Genomic DNA, 17984 nt, shown 5'->3' with positions numbered 1-17984 from the left:
TTGCTATAAACTTCCGTCTTAGAACTGCTTTTGCTGCATCCCGTAGGTTTTGGGTCATCGTCTTTTCGTTGTTATTTGTTTATAGGTATTTGTTGATTTCCTCTTTGATTTCTTCAGTGATCTCTTGGTTATTTAGTAGTGTATTGTTTAGCCTCTATGTGTTTGTATTTTTTACAGGTTTTTTCCTGTAATTGATATCTAGTCTCATAGTGCTGTGGTCGGAAAAGATACTTGAAACGATTTCAGTTTTCTTAAATTCACCAAGGCTTGATTTGTGACCCAAGATATGATCTCTATGGAAAATGTTCCATGAGCACTTGAGAAGAAAGTGTATTCTGTTGTTTTGGGATGTAATGTCTTATAAATATCAATTAGGTCCATCTTGTTTAATGTATTATTTAAAGCTTGTGTTTCCTTATTTATTTTCATTTTGGATGATCTGTCCATTGGTGAAAGTGGGGTGTTAAAGTCCCCTACTATGATTTTGTTAGTGTCGACTTCCTCTTTTATGGCTGTTAGCATTTGCCTTATGTATTGAGGTGCTCCTATGTTGGGTGCATAAATATTTACAATTGTTGTATTTTCTTCTTGGATTGATCCCTTGATCATTGTGTAGTGCCCTTCTTTGTCTCTTCTGATAGTCTTTATCTTAAAGTCTATTTTTCTGATATGAGAATTGCTACCCCAGCTTTCTTTTGATTTCCATTTGCATGGAATATCTTTTTCCATCCCCTCACTTTCAGTCTGTATGTGTCCCTAGGTCTGAAGTGGGTCTCTTGTAGACAGCATATATACGGGTCTTGTTTTTGTATCCATACAGCCAGTCTATGTCTTTTGGTTGGAGCATTTAATCCATTTACATTTAAGGTAGTTAGAAATATGTATGTCTTTATTACCATTTTCTTAATTGTTTTGGGTTTGTTATCATAGGTCTGTTCCTTCTCTTGTGTTTCCTGCATAGAGCAGTTCCTTTAGCATTTGTTGTAAAGCTGGTTTGGTGTTGCTGAATTCTCTTAGCTTTTGCTTGTCTGTAAAGCTTTTGATTTCTCCGTTGAATCTGAATGAGTTTCTTGCTGGGTAGAGTAATCTTGATTGTAGGTTTTTTCCTTTTATAACTTTGAATATGTCCTGCCACTCTCTTTGGGCTTGCAGAGTTTCTGCTGAAAGGTCAGCTGTTAACCTTACATTTTCATAATTTTGATATCAGTATTGTGAAACTTGAATGCTTGTTCTATTGTTTAGAGACATTTTAGAATAATTTTGCATAAATACCTATTGTCCAGTTAGAAAAATATTATGTGCATTTTTCTCTTTTGTATTCATTTACTATTCCTCATTTAGAACATATGATTTTTAATATAAATTTTATTTTTTATCAAAGAAAACATATATTATTTCACAGTTCTAATAATAGTATAAAACTTAAACTGAAAGCAGCAGTTCCCTGCTGCAATTCTTCTTCTTTCCCTTGATTCTTCCTTTCTGGAAGGAGCCACATTCAGATATCTTAGCTGTTGACTGTGCTAGTTACTTTCATATTTCTAAATGATAGCTATTTCTGGATTTTTCTGTTTTAGATATTATCTAATGTCTTCTATGGAAGATGACTATTGAGTACTTATATTGCTGTCCCTTTTCATTTCATGTACTCTCTTGTTTCCAGGACAGTTATATCATAATGTTTAGTTAAAACCATACCTAGCATTTCCATTTTCGTGACAATGTAAATATCCGTGCAGACCTACAAAATGTACCATGCTTACCCAACCACCTTGCCTCTCCTTCCTCCCTCCTTCTTTCCTTCCTTCCTTCCTTCCTTCCTTCCTTCCTTCCTTCCTTCCTTCCTCCCTCCCTCCCTCCTTCCCTCCCTCCCTCACTCCCTTCCTCCCTCCCACTTGTTTGTCTCTCTTTCTTTCATTCTTTCTCATGGAATTAGTAATTTCCTACTTTTTTTGTTAATTTAAATTTCTGTGTACCCACCACAAATTTATTTCTGAATTTTCCACTGAAATCATATAACTTCTACCAGTGTAATGAACACACTTGGTATCTATTGGTTCAATTCTTTCTCTTGGAGATACAGTACCTGGAGTTCTCTGTTTTCTTGTTCTCACCTGGATTGGTTACTCCTTAGTTGTGTAGAAAGGTGTCATTTGGAGGCTTCTTTTATCATCAACCTAGATGTTTCCTCTTCTCCCTCTTATGCTATAGTGTCTATTTCCTGTGTCCTATAGTGGCCTTCTTTTATGAAAGATACACTGATTCAACATTTATTGATCACTTATTCTATATGTGCTGGTCACTGACCCGGCACTGGAATATAGGAGAGAATAAAACAAAGAGAAAAGCAAAAAAGAAATTAATTGGCAATAAGTATGCCATGGAAAAATTAAAGCAGAACCGGGATGGAGGATGATAGTGGGGTCTCTGTATTAATTTTGATGAGGCATGTCCTTTGTAATTTCTTAAAAAAGAATGCATGATGGTAGAATTTTTTAGACCTCGCTTGTATGAAAATGTCTTTTTTTTTTTTTTTAACCTTTATATGTGATTGGTGGCTTGTTGGGATATTAGTATTACAGGCTGAAAATTGTAATCTTTCCAATTATTTTTTTCTCTGTGAGAGCTTTTAGTATTTTTATTATTTTAAAAAATGTTTGTTGTTACTGGATTGTACCTTGATATGGGTGGATCTTTTAAAATCCACTGTCTTTGATATTTTATGTAAACTTTTTCTGTCTGAAAAAGTATGTACTTGTATTCAGAGAAGTTTTCTTTAATTATATCTATGGGAATTTCTTTCTCTGTATTCTCATTTTTGTTTCCAGAACTCCTCTTAGTTAGATGTTGCACTGTCTGGATTAATTATCTAATTTTCATATCCATTCTCACCTGTTTTTTCTTCATTTTATCTTTTATTTTACTCTCCTGAGAGCCTTCTTCTACATCTTCCAGTACTTCTTTCAAAATTTTTGTTTGTTATTATACTGTTAATTTCTAATAGCATTTTCTAGTTTTCTGAGGTTTTCAGGGGAGATGGGAGGGGAGAGCTGGATGGTTAACTTTATGTCAACTTGACTAGGTCATGGGATATCCAGATATTTGGTCAGACATTATTCCGAAAGTTTCTGAATGAGATTAACATTTAAATCGGTAGGCTGTGTAAAGCAGGTTGTCCTTCCTGATGTGGATGGGCCTCATCCAATCAGTTGAAGGCCTGACTAGCACAAAAAGGCTGAGCATACCCTGAGTAGAGAGAATTCTACTTGCTTGACTGCCTTGGAACTGAGATATCACTTTTTCCTGCCTTTGTTCTCAAACTAACATGTTGGATCTTTCTGGGTTTCGAGCCCAGTGCCTTTCAGTCTGGAACTACACCATTCATTTTCCAGATTTTTAGGCTTTTTGACTTGGAGTAGAATTACAGCATCAGCTCTCCTGATTCTTCTGCTTGCTAACTCGCCCTGCAGAGACTTGTCAGCCTCCATAATTATGTGAGCCACTTTCTTAAAATAAATAAAATACGTATCTCTGTCTTGTTGGTTCTGTTTCTCTGGAGGACTCTGTTTTTCATACAACGAATTTCATCTGTTGTGCAAAGAGAGGGTTATCTGGCTCCCCAGATGTTCTGGGCTCCAGTAAGACAGTCCATTTTACAACTCCTGCTCCAGTTCTTCTTAGAGATTAAAGGAGCTCCCAAGGCCTGTGATCATGGGCACTGATGAGGGCCACAAACTCTTGGCTTGGAGAACTCTTAATACAGAGGCAAAGAGGTACCAGTGAATAAAAAAGTATCCCTGCCCTGAATTTTTTTTTTTTTTTAAGCATCTTTATTGGAATATAATTGCTTTACAATGGTGTGTTAGTTTCTGCTTTATAACAAAGTGAATCAGTTATACATATACATATGTTCCCATATCTCTTCCCTCTTGCATCTCCCTCCCTCCCACCCTCCCTATCCCACCCCTCTAGGTGGTCACAAAGCACCGAGCTGATCTCCCTGTGCTATGCGGCTGCTTCCCACTAGCTATCTATTTTACATTTGGTAGTGTATATATGTCCATGACACTCTCTCACCCTGTCACATCTCACCCCTCCCCCTCCCCATATCCTCAAGTCTGTTCTCTAGTAGGTCTGTGTCTTTATTCCCGTCTTGCCACTAGGTTCTTCATGAGCTTTTTTTTTTTCCCTTAGGTTCCATATATATGTGTTAGCATACTGTATTTGTTTTTCTCTTTCTGACTTACTTCACTCTGTATGACAGACTCTAACTCCATCCACCTCATTACAAATAACTCAATTTCGTTTCTTTTTATGGCTGAGTAATATTCCATTGTATATATGTGCCACATCTTCTTTATCCATTCATCCGATGATGGACACTTAGGTTGCTTCCATGTCCTGGCTATTGTAAATAGAGCTGCCATGAACATTGTGGTACATGACTCTTTTTGAATTATGGTTTTCTCAGGGTATATGCCCAGTAGTGGGATTGCTGGGTCGTATGGTAGTTCTATTTTTAGTTTTTTAAGGAACCTCCATACTGTTCTCCATAGTGGCTGTATCAATTTACATTCCCACCAACAGTGCAAGAGGGTTCCCTTTTCTCCACACCCTCTCCAGCATTTATTGTTTCTAGATTTTTTGATGATGGCCATTCTGACCGGTGTGAGATGATACCTCATTGTAGTTTTGATTTGCATTTCTCTAATGATTAATGATGTTGAGCATTCTTTCATGTGTCTGTTGACCATCTGTATATCTTCTTTGGAGAAATGTCTATTTAGGTCTTCTGCCCATTTTTGGATTGGGTTGTTTGTTTTTTTGTTATTGAGCTGCATGAGCTGCTTGTAAATCTTGGAGATTAATCCTTTGTCAGTTGCTTCATTTGCAAATATTTTCTCCCATTCTGAGGGTTGTCTTTTGGTCTTGTTTATGGTTTCCTTTGCTGTGCAAAAGCTTTTAAGTTTCATTAGGTCCCATTTGTTTATTTGTGTTTTTATTTCCATTTCTCTAGGGGCTGGGTCAGAAAGGATCTTGCTGTGATTTATGTCATAGAGTGTTCTGCCTATGTTTTCCTCTAAGAGTTTGATAGTGCCTGGCCTTACACTTACGTCTGTAATCCATTTTGAGTTTATTTTTGTGTATGGTGTCAGGGAGTGTTCTAATTTCATACTTTTACATGTAGCTGTCCAATTTTCCCAGCACCACTTATTGAAGAGGCTGTCTTTTCTCCACTGTATATGCTTGCCTCCTTTATCGAAGATAAGGTGACCATATGTGCGTGGGTTTATCTCTGGGCTTTCTGTCCTGTTCCATTGATCTATATTTCTGTTTTTGTGCCAGTACCAAACTGTCTTGATTACTGTAGCTTTGTAATATAGTCTGAAGTCAGGGAGCCTGATTCCTACAGCTCCATTTTTCGTTCTCAAGATTACTTTGGCTATTCGGGGTCTTTTGTGTCTCCATACAAATTGTGAAATTTTTTGTTCTAGTTCTGTGAAAAATGCCTTTGGTAGTTTGATAGGGATTGCATTGAATCTGTAGATTTCTTTGGGTAGTAGATTCATTTTCACAATGTTGATTCTTCCAATCCAAGAACATGGTATATCTCTCCATCTATTTGTATCATCTTTAATTTCTTTCATCAGTGTCCTATAATTTTCTGCATACAGGTCTTTTGTCTCCTTAGGTAGGTTAATTCCTAGATATTTTATTCTTTTTGTTGCAATGGTAAACGGGAGTGTTTTCTTAATTTCACTTTCAGATTTTTCATCATTAGTATATAGGAATGCAGCAGATTTCTGTGCATTAATTTTGTATCCTGCTACTTTACCAAATTCATTGATTAGTTCTAGTAGTTTTCTGGTAGCATCTTTAGGATTCTTTATGTATAGTATCATGTCATCTGCAAACAGTGACAGCTTTACTTCTTCTTTTCCGATTTGGATTCCTTTTATTTCTTTTTCTTCTCTGATTGCTGTGGCTAACACTTCCAAAACTATGTTGAATAATAGTGGTGAGAGTGGGCAACCTTGTCTTGTTCCTGATCTTAGTGGAAATGGTTTCAGTTTTTCACCATTGAGGACAATGTTGGCTGTGGGTTTGTCATATATGGCCTTTATTATGTTGAGGAAAGTTCCCTCTATGCCTACTTTGTGCAGGGCTTTTATCATAAATGGGTGTTGAATTTTGTCAAAAGCTTTCTCTGCATCTATTGAGATGATCATATGGTTTTTCTCCTTCAATTTGTTAATATGATGTATCACGTTGATTGATTTGCGTATATTGAAGAATCCTTGCATTCCTGGAATAAACCCCACTTGATCATGGTGTATAATCCTTTTAATGTGCTGTTGGATTCTGTTTGCTAGTATTTCGTTGAGGATTTTTGCATCTATGTTCATCAGTGATATTGGCCTGTAGTTTTCTTTCTTTGTGACATCTTTGTCTGGTTTTGGTATCAGGGTGATGGTGGCCTCGTAGAATGAGTTTGGGAGTGTTCCTCCCTCTGCAATATTTTGGAACCTGCCCTGAATTTTTACATGAAAGTTTTTACCTTTCTGATGGTATTAATTATACTTTTCTTTGTTCTTCCTCTCCCTATCCCATTAACAATATTTTTTAATATTTTAATTTGGTAATATTTTGTCCATTTTTAATAATTATTTTTTTTCCTGCTTGTTTCTTTGGTGTCTGTCATTCATATGAGTCTTTCCTCTAATGACTAGTGACCCTTTGTGCTCAAGTTTAAGTGTATTGCACAAAAGTCTATGTGCCTATGTATGAGCTGTCTCCTGGTGATGAATGAGCTTTATTTTAAATGTTATCATGGCTTCTCATTTTTCTCAGAGAATACTTCTCTAATATTGTTTGATGTCTCATGGTTCAGTAAGCATACTTTCAAGTTATTTTGTTTTTACAGTAGGGGTTTTTAAAGTGTTCAGAGGTTTACTCCTCTGGAAAGTAAACTTCCAGTCTCTTACCATGGTGGAGATGGCCATCGACATGGGGAGAGGAGCTCAGATTCTGTGTTTTTTATACCAGTTTTTATTCATTTAAACTCTTTTCATCCCTGTCCCTCAGCCATCCGTATATGTAATCAGTGCCTTCAATTCTTGGCCTTTCTAAGGATTTTGTAACAAGCATTTGTCTTTTTCTTCAAGTTATTTCCCTTCAGGTTGTACAGAAATTTTTTAACCCTCTTTCATTACTCTTGTCCTCTCTTTATTATTTTTGTTCTAGTTTTTTGCTGTTTAACCAAAGTCACTCATTTTATACCTTTTTTATTTTAAGAGTAGAACATAGTTTAGTGTTTTTCTGGCCCACTAGAATAAAAAACATTGATATACATTTAATGTCAGTATCGATGGCTTGGCTAAAAAAGAAAAAAGGTGGCAGCATGGAGTATATGTAGTCTATCTTGTCAATCTGTAGCTTGATTTTATTTGCTTTAGAGCATGGTAATATTTGGGAATTACTTTTAAAATTTAGATAAATTCTTGTGCTGTATTCAAGACACTGAAATATGTTGTAGGAGATTATCAAATTTACAGTAAGCTGTCAAGTTCACTTTAGGGGAGTTAAAGTTGTATTAAAATATTATAAATTAAAAAAAAATATTATAAATTAATATATAGCACATTTATTGGTGCCCTTTTTCTCTATATTTGTTGATGGTGGGGAGGCATAGAATTAATTTAGTTGATGAAGTCTTTTTTTTCCCCCAACCCAAGTTTGGTCGACTTTTACCACCAAAAGCACATGTTTGAAAATTGGTGTAACTCTGTTTATTTACTAGATTTCACTAATATATACTATCTCTGTTGTTGTTGTTGTATGACTTAAGAGCATTAGTAAGCTAAGAGTATATTTTAGTAAAAATTGACTAGTCAACAGTTATGGCTTTAGGAAGTGATAGTCAATTAAATACAGCTTAGAACAGTATGAAATTATTGACTCAGTTGTGTTTTGAGTCCTTCCTCTCCAAAGTGCTGAAATGTGTTTTAAAATTACTTAGCTGCATTAGTGGTTGGATTTGAGGCTTTTAACATGTTTTTCATCAATACCTGTGGGAAAAGAATAACCAAGACCTTTAAATGTACGGTGAATTTTGCATTGCTATATAATTGTAAATACTATGATGAAATATTGAAATGTTCATGAGAGAGGATAACCATTAAGCTTTTCTTTCAACTGTTAAAACTCACTAAAGGTTATTTTGAGCTGTGGTTTGTGAAATTGTTTAGACTAACACCTTCTTTAATAATTGTCTCAGAAGTGCAGAAAATGCTTTAGGATAGCATGAATCTTCTTTGTAGTTTTGATGACTTCCTTAAGGATTGTAGTCAGTGTTTTAGTATGGAGAAAACTTGTTGGCTTTGACTAACAGCTGGGTTTATTAAAGCAAATTAATTTCCTATTCTCATGGGTTGCAGCTTCTTTTTACCTGGGTTATTAATTTCTATCAGTATATCTTTATGTACCTGGTATGTGATATTTTATTAAATGTTAAATAGTTTATAAGTAGGAATGGATTATAGGCAAATTAAAACTCTGATATCTTTAAGAATTGTAAGATTTTTATAACTACCCAAAGCGTAGGTAAGATTTGTATTTTCACTTCATTTCTCATTTTGTCTAATTTTTTTAACTGGTGAAAAAGTTTTATTCCAGGTGTTTTGATAGCTGTTACTACAAGTTAAATAATATGAGTTTATAGATGATGTTTGAGAAAACAAGAATCCAAATGTATTAGCAGTCATAATAAATATGTTTCTGAGCTTTCGTTAGAAAAATTGGACTTTTCAAGTTCTATGTGTATCTTCATGTCTAATTTGTTTATAACTTAAAAGAAAAAAATTGTGTGGCATACCAATTTAAGTTGAGGTCATAAAATTTTTAGATGGTAATGTTTTTATAGTTATACTAACTTTAACTAGTTTTCTATCTGACCTAAATCATGCTGTTTAAAATCTTTGTGAAGTTTAAATTTACATTATCAGTAAAAGTCAGTTTGTATACATAAATGAAAATAAAATCAAAATGATGTTTACCTGTATACTTAAAATTTGAGTGTCTCTACTGTTACCTATGTTTTTCATGTGGGGTTTGAGTTTTATATGACATAAAAATTCCCACCTGTTGCAGTTTTAAATCAGACAAAATGGATTTGAGAAAAATAATACTAGTAGATACTTTTTAAAATAAAATGTCTGATCTAAAGAATTATATATGGGGTAACCTCTTGCCTTTCTTCCTAATTTCTTTTTTTCTAGCGAGAAAAGTAACTTTATTTTCTTTTTACTAAATTTAATTTCCCTTGTGAGATTTTTCCCTCAAGTAAGTGATCTAAAGGAAAACTCAGTTTAAGGTCTTGCCTCCTCACACTCTGGTGCTGTATCAGATTTCCAGGTGGCTTGCTGAGAGTGCTCTGTTGGGCATAAGAGCTGAGGAGTGAGATTTTGCTTCTGTTCCTTGACTAGGGCATCCCTCTGTTACCATCCTTTCTGATTCCCTGCTGTCTATCAACAAAGGTCACAGCTGTGTTTTCCTCAACCCCTCAAAGCCTCAACTATGTGTACATCTTTCTGTGATAATTTTCTGACTCCTCCAAGGGTGTGAGTTACTGTGAGGCTGTTTTAGGTCCATCTACCATTAAATCTGTCTCTATCTACTCTTCCTGTGCATTACTAGGTTTAGGGCAACTCTTTGAGACTTGGCATCTCCCTGTGCTCTGCCTCGGAAGTGAGGTGTGGAACCTTCTGGACCAGGGTCAAAAAACTTACCTGCGGTTTCTGCTTTTTCCTCTTTTCTTCCTCCTATTTCTGAGAAGAGTGGAGGGTATGACACATCCTCTTCTCTCAGAGATTTACTTCTTCATGGAGTTTGATTGCTTTCCTTTGTATTGTCTGTCTGTTTACTTCATTTTGCTGGAAAGAATAGGATTTTAAATTAGATGGGTATTTCTATTTATCCTTGACTTGGTTTACCTTATTGAAAGAAATATAAGATCTCTATTTTGTTGTTTCAGTTTGCTGGCTGTTGTGAATTTTGAGAGTATATATTTTGGACTTATGAGCCACTAATTTCTAAATGTTTGTAAGTTGTTGAATCATAAAATCACACATCTTTTAAGAATTTTTTTAAGGGGGTATTGAGGACCTAGAGATGTAGAGTGATCTGTTTATGGACATATCCTGTTAGTGTCATAGTCAGTTTGAGAACATAGATCCCATGACTTCTTGTTTTTCAGCAACACATTGCTTTATCTTCTCACCTAGTCCTAGCCAATTACTGTAGCCTCAAATGTCTGACTGACTTTATATCTACTTTTCATTCTACTGTATATGTTCTGTTAGTATGTTCTTGCTGACACTATTCATGAAATAGAACTCTATAACAAAATTATGGCAAACAGCCATTTCAGTCCTGAGGGCCACCTTGGATATTTCAAAACATGAAAGTAATAAATACTGGGGATAAAAAGGAGAAAGTAGCTGTGAAAGGATGAGGCTTAAAACTAAATCAGAATTTGGCATGACACAGAACAGTCTTCAGGGGTGAAATTACATGGAATTAAAAACTCATAAAGGTGTTAGATTCAGAATATATGAATACTGCTTATGATAACAGTGGTAAGGTCCCCAGCACTGTCTTTTGTTTTGACCATTATAAAAGGACAAAAAAAGATTAGTTGAGGGATATTATGTAGGTGGAATATAAGGGCTCTTTAGTTTTAAGGAACATAAAGATTATGTATATATGTCTAGTTCTTTAAAAGATACACACACTCATGCATTGGCATTTCTCAAATCTAGCTACATTTCAGTTCATGTGGGCCCAGCTTTATTGGATTAATGCGTATTTTATATCTGTTTTGAGATGAGGATTAAAAAAATTCATTTCTGTATATATTACTGGTTAATTTTCTTCTGAGGCTTTTTTAAGAAAATATTTATTTATTTACTTTTTATTTTTGGCTGAGTCAGGTCTTAGTTGGGGCATCGGGGATCTTTCGTTGCGGCACCCGGGCTCTTCATTGAGGCACGAGAGCTCTTTGTTGCAGCACGTGGGCTTCTCTCTAGTCGTGTTGCGCGGGCTTGTCTGTAGCTGTGGCGCACAGGCTCCAGAACATGCGGGCTCAGTAGTTGCAGCGCGGGGGCTCTCTAGTTGTGGTGCGCAGGCTCCAGAGCACGTGGGGTCTGTAGTTGCCGCACATGGGCTCTCTAATTGTGGGGCGCAGGCTTACTTGCCGTGCGGCATGTGGGACCTTAGTTCCCCGGCCAGGGATTGAACCCACGTCCCCTGCATCGGAAGATGGATTCTTAACCACTGGACCGCCAGGGGGCTTTTTAATGGATAACTTATTCATAAAGACTATATTAATAATTTTATACCATCTTTTGCTAATTCATATGCTAGTAAATTATAGTTTTTCAGCTTACAAGTAGTCTAGCCAAATTCACTGATCTCTCGTCTCTTTCTCAATCATTAATCATCAATTTTTGTAGAATGTGCGCTATTTATTAAGTTTAGGGAGCTACTTAATTCCGTCTTCCCCTCATTTGGGGTAATGCATCTCTTAAAGAAACAAAAACAAAACCTCTGTCCTTGGTCTTCTTTGCTGCCTTCCTTTCAAACTGTTTCAGTTAAATTAGTAGGATATAATGGTACAGAACTAAAAGGGCAAGATAAATATAGATAGGCTCATTTAGTTTATCTAGAATCAAATTGTTGCTAACTTGTTTAGTTTACTTTTTAATGTCAACTATTTATGTGTTCATGGGGCTGCATTGGGTAGACAGCATGTTTAACAAAACTTTTCCATTAAGGTCTTTTGGAAATTAATTAATTTCCATTAAATCAATTTCAATTAAGTATGAAATTGATATGGGTGACGTTTTTCATAATTATTGTTTTAAAGAAATAACCTACTGAGTGAAATTTGTTCAGCTATTTTCTGCTATTTTTTAGGAGTGGCAGAATTCTATTCAGAAGAATGCAGGCCTTGCTTTTATTGAACTTGTCAACGAAGGAAGGTAATCTATTTTATATCCATGTATATTTTACTTTAAGATGTTATTGTTATTTTTGCCATTGGAACTGATATTTTTGGCACTATATTGTTTTTGCAGTCAGTGATATAGTCAGCTTAGATATTAATTATTATAAATACTTCAATATTTAATCATTTTGTTCTCTTCATGGTTATGTGCTTAATGATAAAGTCAGTTCTTTGTTTTTCAGTAAGTAAGCCTTTGGCAAAAGTACACTGATGATTCTGTTAGCAAATATAAGGAAAACTGATACTTATTTGGACTTCCTAGAAAATTCTATTATATTTGTAGAGCCAGTAAATAGACTAATATGGTCTATATTATCTCTCTTATGTCATGGCCTGGGCAAAAGGGAAGAAGAATTCAAGGAAAGAATAGTCAGTAGTAGGAAACAAAAGTGAAGTACAGAGATAGAAAGATACAAGGGAAAAATAGATTTAAGAAAGTGAGAGAATTAAAGGATAAGAATAAATTGAGGAAATGATGAGTGGACTACTTTGGGTCTGTTTCGTGGCAGTTGATTTTTTCTTTTTTTCAAAAATAAATTTATTTATTTATTTATTTTGGCTGTGTTGGGTCTTCGTTGCTGCCTGCGGGCTTTCTCTAGTTGTGGTTAGTGGGGGCTACTCTTTGTTGCAGTGTGCAGGCTTCTCATTGCGGTGGCTTCTCTTGTTGTGGAGCATGGGCTCTAGGCGTGTGGGCTTCAGTAGTTGTGGCTCGCGGGCTCTAGAGCACAGGCTCAGTAGTTGTGGCACAAGGGCTTAGATGCTCCGCGGCATGTGGGATCTTCCCGGCCCAGGGCTCAAACCCGTGTCTCCTGCATTGGCAGGCGGATTCTTAACCACTGCGCTAAGAGGGAAGCTCGTGGCAGTTGAGTTTGGATTACTTGGACTGAAGACCCAGGGTATAGATTAAAAGGTGTGATTGGCTGCCATTGGAAATAGCATTCTGAACAAAATTATTGTTTAAGAATGTTTTATATCCTGTTCTGTCTAGAGTTGAGAGACTGACACCATCACTATAGAAATAATTTGAACTAGTAACTAGGAATTTAGCCTCTGTCTCGTTAATGTTGTAGAAGAGGGTACTGTTAACTTTATTTTATATTAAATGCTACTAAAATTATTTCAATCAGTAAATAATTATAGGTGCTCACAGACTAGTGTTGAATACAAATAAATAAACCTGCAACTAATGCCATATGCTAAATTCTGTGCTAGAAATATTTACATATATGTCATTAAGGTAGGAATGTGAAAAAAGAGAAAGACTCCACAATTTAGTTCAGAAGAATTAGATAGAACCTCCCCAGGGAAACATGATTCCTGAGATGTATTTTCAAGGATGAGTAAGGTTAGTAATGTAGACTTTGGAAAAGTGGGGATTATGGATAAATTGGAGGACATATGTATGAAAAGCATTCTGAATAGAGGGAATAGAATATCTGAAGATACTGTGATGTGGGAAGGTGTGTATGTATGTGTGTGAGTGTGTGTGCATGTGTATGTGTGTGAATTGTTGGAATAGAATTGGTTATCTGGACCATAAAAGGTCTAATATGGTGTATTTGGATTTTCATCTAAAGGCAATGGGAAACCTTGAAATGTCTTAAGAAAGTATTATCATTGTGATACTTGGGTTTTGGAAGGATAACTAGCAGTGATGTTTAGGATGGGTTGAAGGAGAGGAGACCTAACTGAAATCAAGAACAGTGATAAGGCTATTGCAGTGATCTATATGAGAAACAGAGCTAAACTGTAGTCTGGAGTCTGGAAAGTGTTGGGAAATCAATAAATATTTCTCAATGAGTGAATGACTAATAATTTAGTCTTACTTTTAGCAAAAATTTCAAAGTGCTTGTTCATCAAAAAAATAAATAGCTCTTTGGCTGAATTTCAACACTGAGGTATTAGATGCTTTTAAAGTTTATATTTAGAAAAAAAGTTAAGTCAGTGCTGTTGATCGAATATGTATTTGTTCTACTTAATGCAAAACACTGATTAACACTAGTTCTGTTTTTTAAGAGAAGTGGTTATAAAAGTCTATTTTGCAAATGAAGCAACTGACAAAGGATTAATCTCTAAAATTTACAAGCAGCTCATGCAGCTCAATATCAAAAAAACAAACAACCCAATCCAAAAATGGGCAGAAGACCTAAATAGACATTTCTCCAAAGATGTACAGATTGCCAACAAACACATGAAAGAATGCTCAACATCATTAATCATTAGAGAAATGCAAATCAATACTACAATGAGGTATCACCTCACACCAGTCAGAATGGCCATCATCAAAAAATCTACAAACAATAAATGCTGGAGAGTGTGTGGAGAAAAGGGAACCCTCATACACTGTTGGTGGGAATGTAAATTGATACAGCCACTATGAAGAACAGTATGGAGGTTCCTTAAAAAACTAAAAATAGAACTACCATATGACCCAGCAATCCCACTACTGGGCATATACCCTGAGAAAACCATAATTCAAAAAAAGTCATAAAAAAAAAAAAAAGTCATGTACCACAATGTTCATTGCAGCTCTATTTACAGTAGCCAGGACATGGAAGCAACCTAAGTGTCCATCAACAGATGAATGGATAAAGAAGATGTGGCACATATATACAATGGAATATTACTCAGCCATAAAAAGAAACAAAATTGAGTTATTTGTAGTGAGGTGGATGGACCTAGAGTCTGTCATACAGAGTGAAGTAAGTCAGAAAGAGAAAAGCAAATACCGTATGGTAACACATATATATGGAATCTAAAAAAAAAAAAAAAAGGTCATGAAGAACCTAGGGGCAAGATGGGAATAAAGACGCAGACTTACTAGAGAATGGACTTGAGGACGTGGGGTGGGGGAAGGGTAAGCTGGGACAAAGTGGGAGAGTGGTAGTGTAAATATGGACATATATACACTACCAAATGTAAAATAGATAGCTAGTGGGGAGCAGTCACATAGCACAGGGAGATCAGCTGGGTGCTTTGTGACCAGCTAGAAAGTTGGGATATGGAGGGTGGGAGGAAGGGAGACGCGAGAGGGAAGAGATATGGGGATATATGTATATATATAGCTGATTCACTTTGTTATAAAGTAGAAACTAACACACCATTGTAAAGCAATTATACTCCAATAAAGATGTTAAAAATAAAATGAAATAAAATAAAATAAACAAATGAATTTATAAGCTGAAAAAAAAAGTCTATTTTGTTTAGGTTCTACTAAGTAAATGCCCTCAATTATGCAAGTTAGTGTTACATTTAGTAGATAAGGCAACATGCTCTTGTGATTATTAGTTTTAGCTTTGAAGTTAGCCTTGGGTTCAAGTTTCAGCTTTTTTTTTTTTTTTTTAAAGAAATTCACGTTCTTTTATTTATTTATTTATGACTGTGTTGAGTCTTCGTTTCTGTGTGAGGGCTTTCTCTAGTTGCGGCAAGTGGGGACCACTCTTCATCGCGGTGCGCGGGCCTCTCACCATCGCGGCCTCTCTTGTTGCGGAGCACAGGCTCCAGACGCGCAGGCTCAGTAATTGTGGCTCACGGGCCCAGTTGCTCCGTGGCATGTGGGATCTTCCCAGACCAGGGCTCGAACCTGTGTCCCCTGCATTGGCAGGCAGATTCTCAACCACTGCGCCACCAGGGAAGCCCCAAGTTTCAGCTTTGATATATGGGAAGTACTTTTACTTCTGTGAGCATCCGTTTCCTCATCTATTCATTCAGCCAATATTTATTATGCACTGACTGTGTACCTTGACTTGTCCTTGATTCTGGGGATACAGCAATAAACAAAACAGATAAAGATTCTTTTTTTTGTAGATCTTACATTTGAGCAGTCATTGGCAGACTATGAACAATAAACAAAATAAGTAATGGATTATATATGAAAGGTGGTAAGTTCTTTGGAAAAAGATAATGTGAAGCAGGTTGAGGGAAATGGTGATTTTTAAAGGAAATATAAAGGTTTGATATGGTTTGTAGTTTAAATAGAGTGGTTATATTAGAGATCACTGAGCAAGTGACATGTAAGCAAGCACTTGAATGATGTGAAGGAGTTAAACATAGGGGCATGTAGGGGAAAAGCATTCCAGTCCTAGGGAACAGCCAGTAAACAGATGAAAGCTTCCCTGGCATATCTGAGGAATGAGGCCAATATAGCAAGAACAAGTGATCAAAGTGGAGAGAAGTAAGAAATGAGGTCAGAGACATAGGGCAAGATTTGTGTAGAGCCTTTGCAATTCATTCTGCAGGAGATAACAATCATTGCAGTATTTTGAGTAGAGGAGGGAGACAATCTGCCTTATGTTTTAAAAAAGGCTGATTTATATAGGACTTTAAGGATAGAAGCAAAGAGATCAACTAGGGAACTACTGTAGTAATTCTAGTTAAACATGATGATGTTTTGGACTAGGACAGCAGCAGTAGAGGAGGTAAGAAGTAGTAGGATTATGAATATATTTTGAAGGTAGAGCTGATAGGATTTACTAATGGATTGGATGTGGATTGTGAGACAAAGCTAGGAGTCAAGTATTAACTCTTAAGATTTTTGGCCTCTGTAGCTGAAAAGATGGTGTGTCTATCAACCAGACGGAAAAGGCTGTGGATAAAACAGTTATTGGGGAAGATCAGGAGTTCGGTTTTGGAAATACTGATTTTTATATCTCTAGTAGACATCCAGGTAGAGGTAGTTGTTAATTATTTCTCCAGACTAGAGATCTAAACTTGAGTGTTATAAGAATATAGATGATATTTAATGCCTTGAGATTAGATGAAATCATTAAGGTGGTAGGGTGATGACTGAGATTTTAACCACGGGCTCAGAAGTTGTTTCTGACTTGGTCAGGAGTAGTTTTGGGAGAGTGGTGTGGAAAAAAGCCTATTTGCAGTGAATTTAGAAAAGAAGAAGAAGAGAATAAGAGAAGAGGAATTATAGAATATGTATAAACGGTTCTTTAGAGGAATTTTGCTGCAAAGGGGAGCAAAAATAAAATGCAGTGGGGGGAACAGAGTCAAGGGAAGTAGGGTTTTTAAAAAATGAGAACAAGAGAACAGTTTCATGGTAAGGAGTGGGGAAATTAATGTAGAAGAGATAGGTGAGAATTTCTGGAGTGATGTTTTTAAGTTGTTTTGCGAGTGGGTGAATTTGTATGCAAATGGGGGTTTGGCTTTAAAGTAGAGCATGGATGGGTCATTTACAGTAACCTGGGAAGGCATTTTATGTAGTTGCAGAGTCTGGGAGGTAAATATGGAAGTAGAGTTAGAGTTGGGTAATGGGTTTAGGTTTTGCCAAGTGAATATGGGGGAGAGAAGGACAAGGGAGTCTCTTTGTGCTAGAGACTGATTGTAATCATTGACCACAGGATTATGATTATTAAGCTAGGTAAAGAGGAGAGTGACTGTAAAGAAAACGATAGGATGGATGGATTGGAGCTCTAAGGACTGTTAGAGTTGATAGTAATAGAATGAGTGAGCTATAAACATGAGAGGTAGTAGTTTAGAGAGTGGGGCGAGTAGAACCAAGGCCATTCAGTTATTGGAAATGATGAGGTCTGGCATATGACCATGCAATAAATGGCTGAGGTAGGGTGGAAGACAAGCTCGGAGAAGGAGAGGAGTTCAGGGAACTGTCAGACCAGGATCTCAGTCAGCTTGGAATCTCATGTTTGTAGACTGTATCGCTTACCATCCCTCATCAGTGGTGTCTCTACATACCCCCAAATAAGTTCCATTTATTTCTCATTGCTTTTAGTTTTTGGATCACTGTCACTTTCTCCAACACTGTTCTTATAATAATTCCTGGTGCTTTTACCCATATTTTGGCATGTATCAGTATTTTGTTCCTTTTACTGATTAATAGTGTTCCATTGTACAGATATACCACATTTTGTTTATCCCTTCAGCAGTCAATGAACGTTTGGATTGCTTTCCG

The 17984-nt window shown here is 36.2% G+C and overlaps 1 protein-coding gene and 1 long non-coding RNA gene across 6 annotated transcripts in view; one reads left to right on the top strand and one right to left on the bottom strand.

The window, feature by feature from the left end:
* Positions 1–17984, top strand: part of LRBA (LPS responsive beige-like anchor protein) — a 735668-nt gene that overhangs the window by 233322 nt on the left and 484362 nt on the right. For all 5 annotated transcript variants that reach the window (XM_082388949.1, XM_082388950.1, XM_082388948.1 and 2 more), the window contains exon 35: positions 11977–12041. In XM_082388949.1, coding sequence (XP_082245075.1) covers positions 11977–12041 — 65 coding nt within the window. The remainder of the gene's footprint in view (positions 1–11976; positions 12042–17984) is intronic.
* Positions 1350–7607, bottom strand: LOC309627257. Its single transcript, XR_014243634.1, has 2 exons — positions 6529–7607; positions 1350–3797 (listed from the first exon to the last, which is right to left on the bottom strand). It is a non-coding gene; the product is annotated as an uncharacterized lncRNA (long non-coding RNA).

The sequence above is a fragment of the Balaenoptera borealis genome (genome assembly GCF_965194805.1).
Source record: "Balaenoptera borealis genome assembly, chromosome: 4".
Classification (NCBI taxonomy): domain Eukaryota; kingdom Metazoa; phylum Chordata; class Mammalia; order Artiodactyla; family Balaenopteridae; genus Balaenoptera; species Balaenoptera borealis.
Note: the sequence above shows the minus strand (reverse complement) of the source record. Positions and strands in the feature narration are given on the sequence as shown.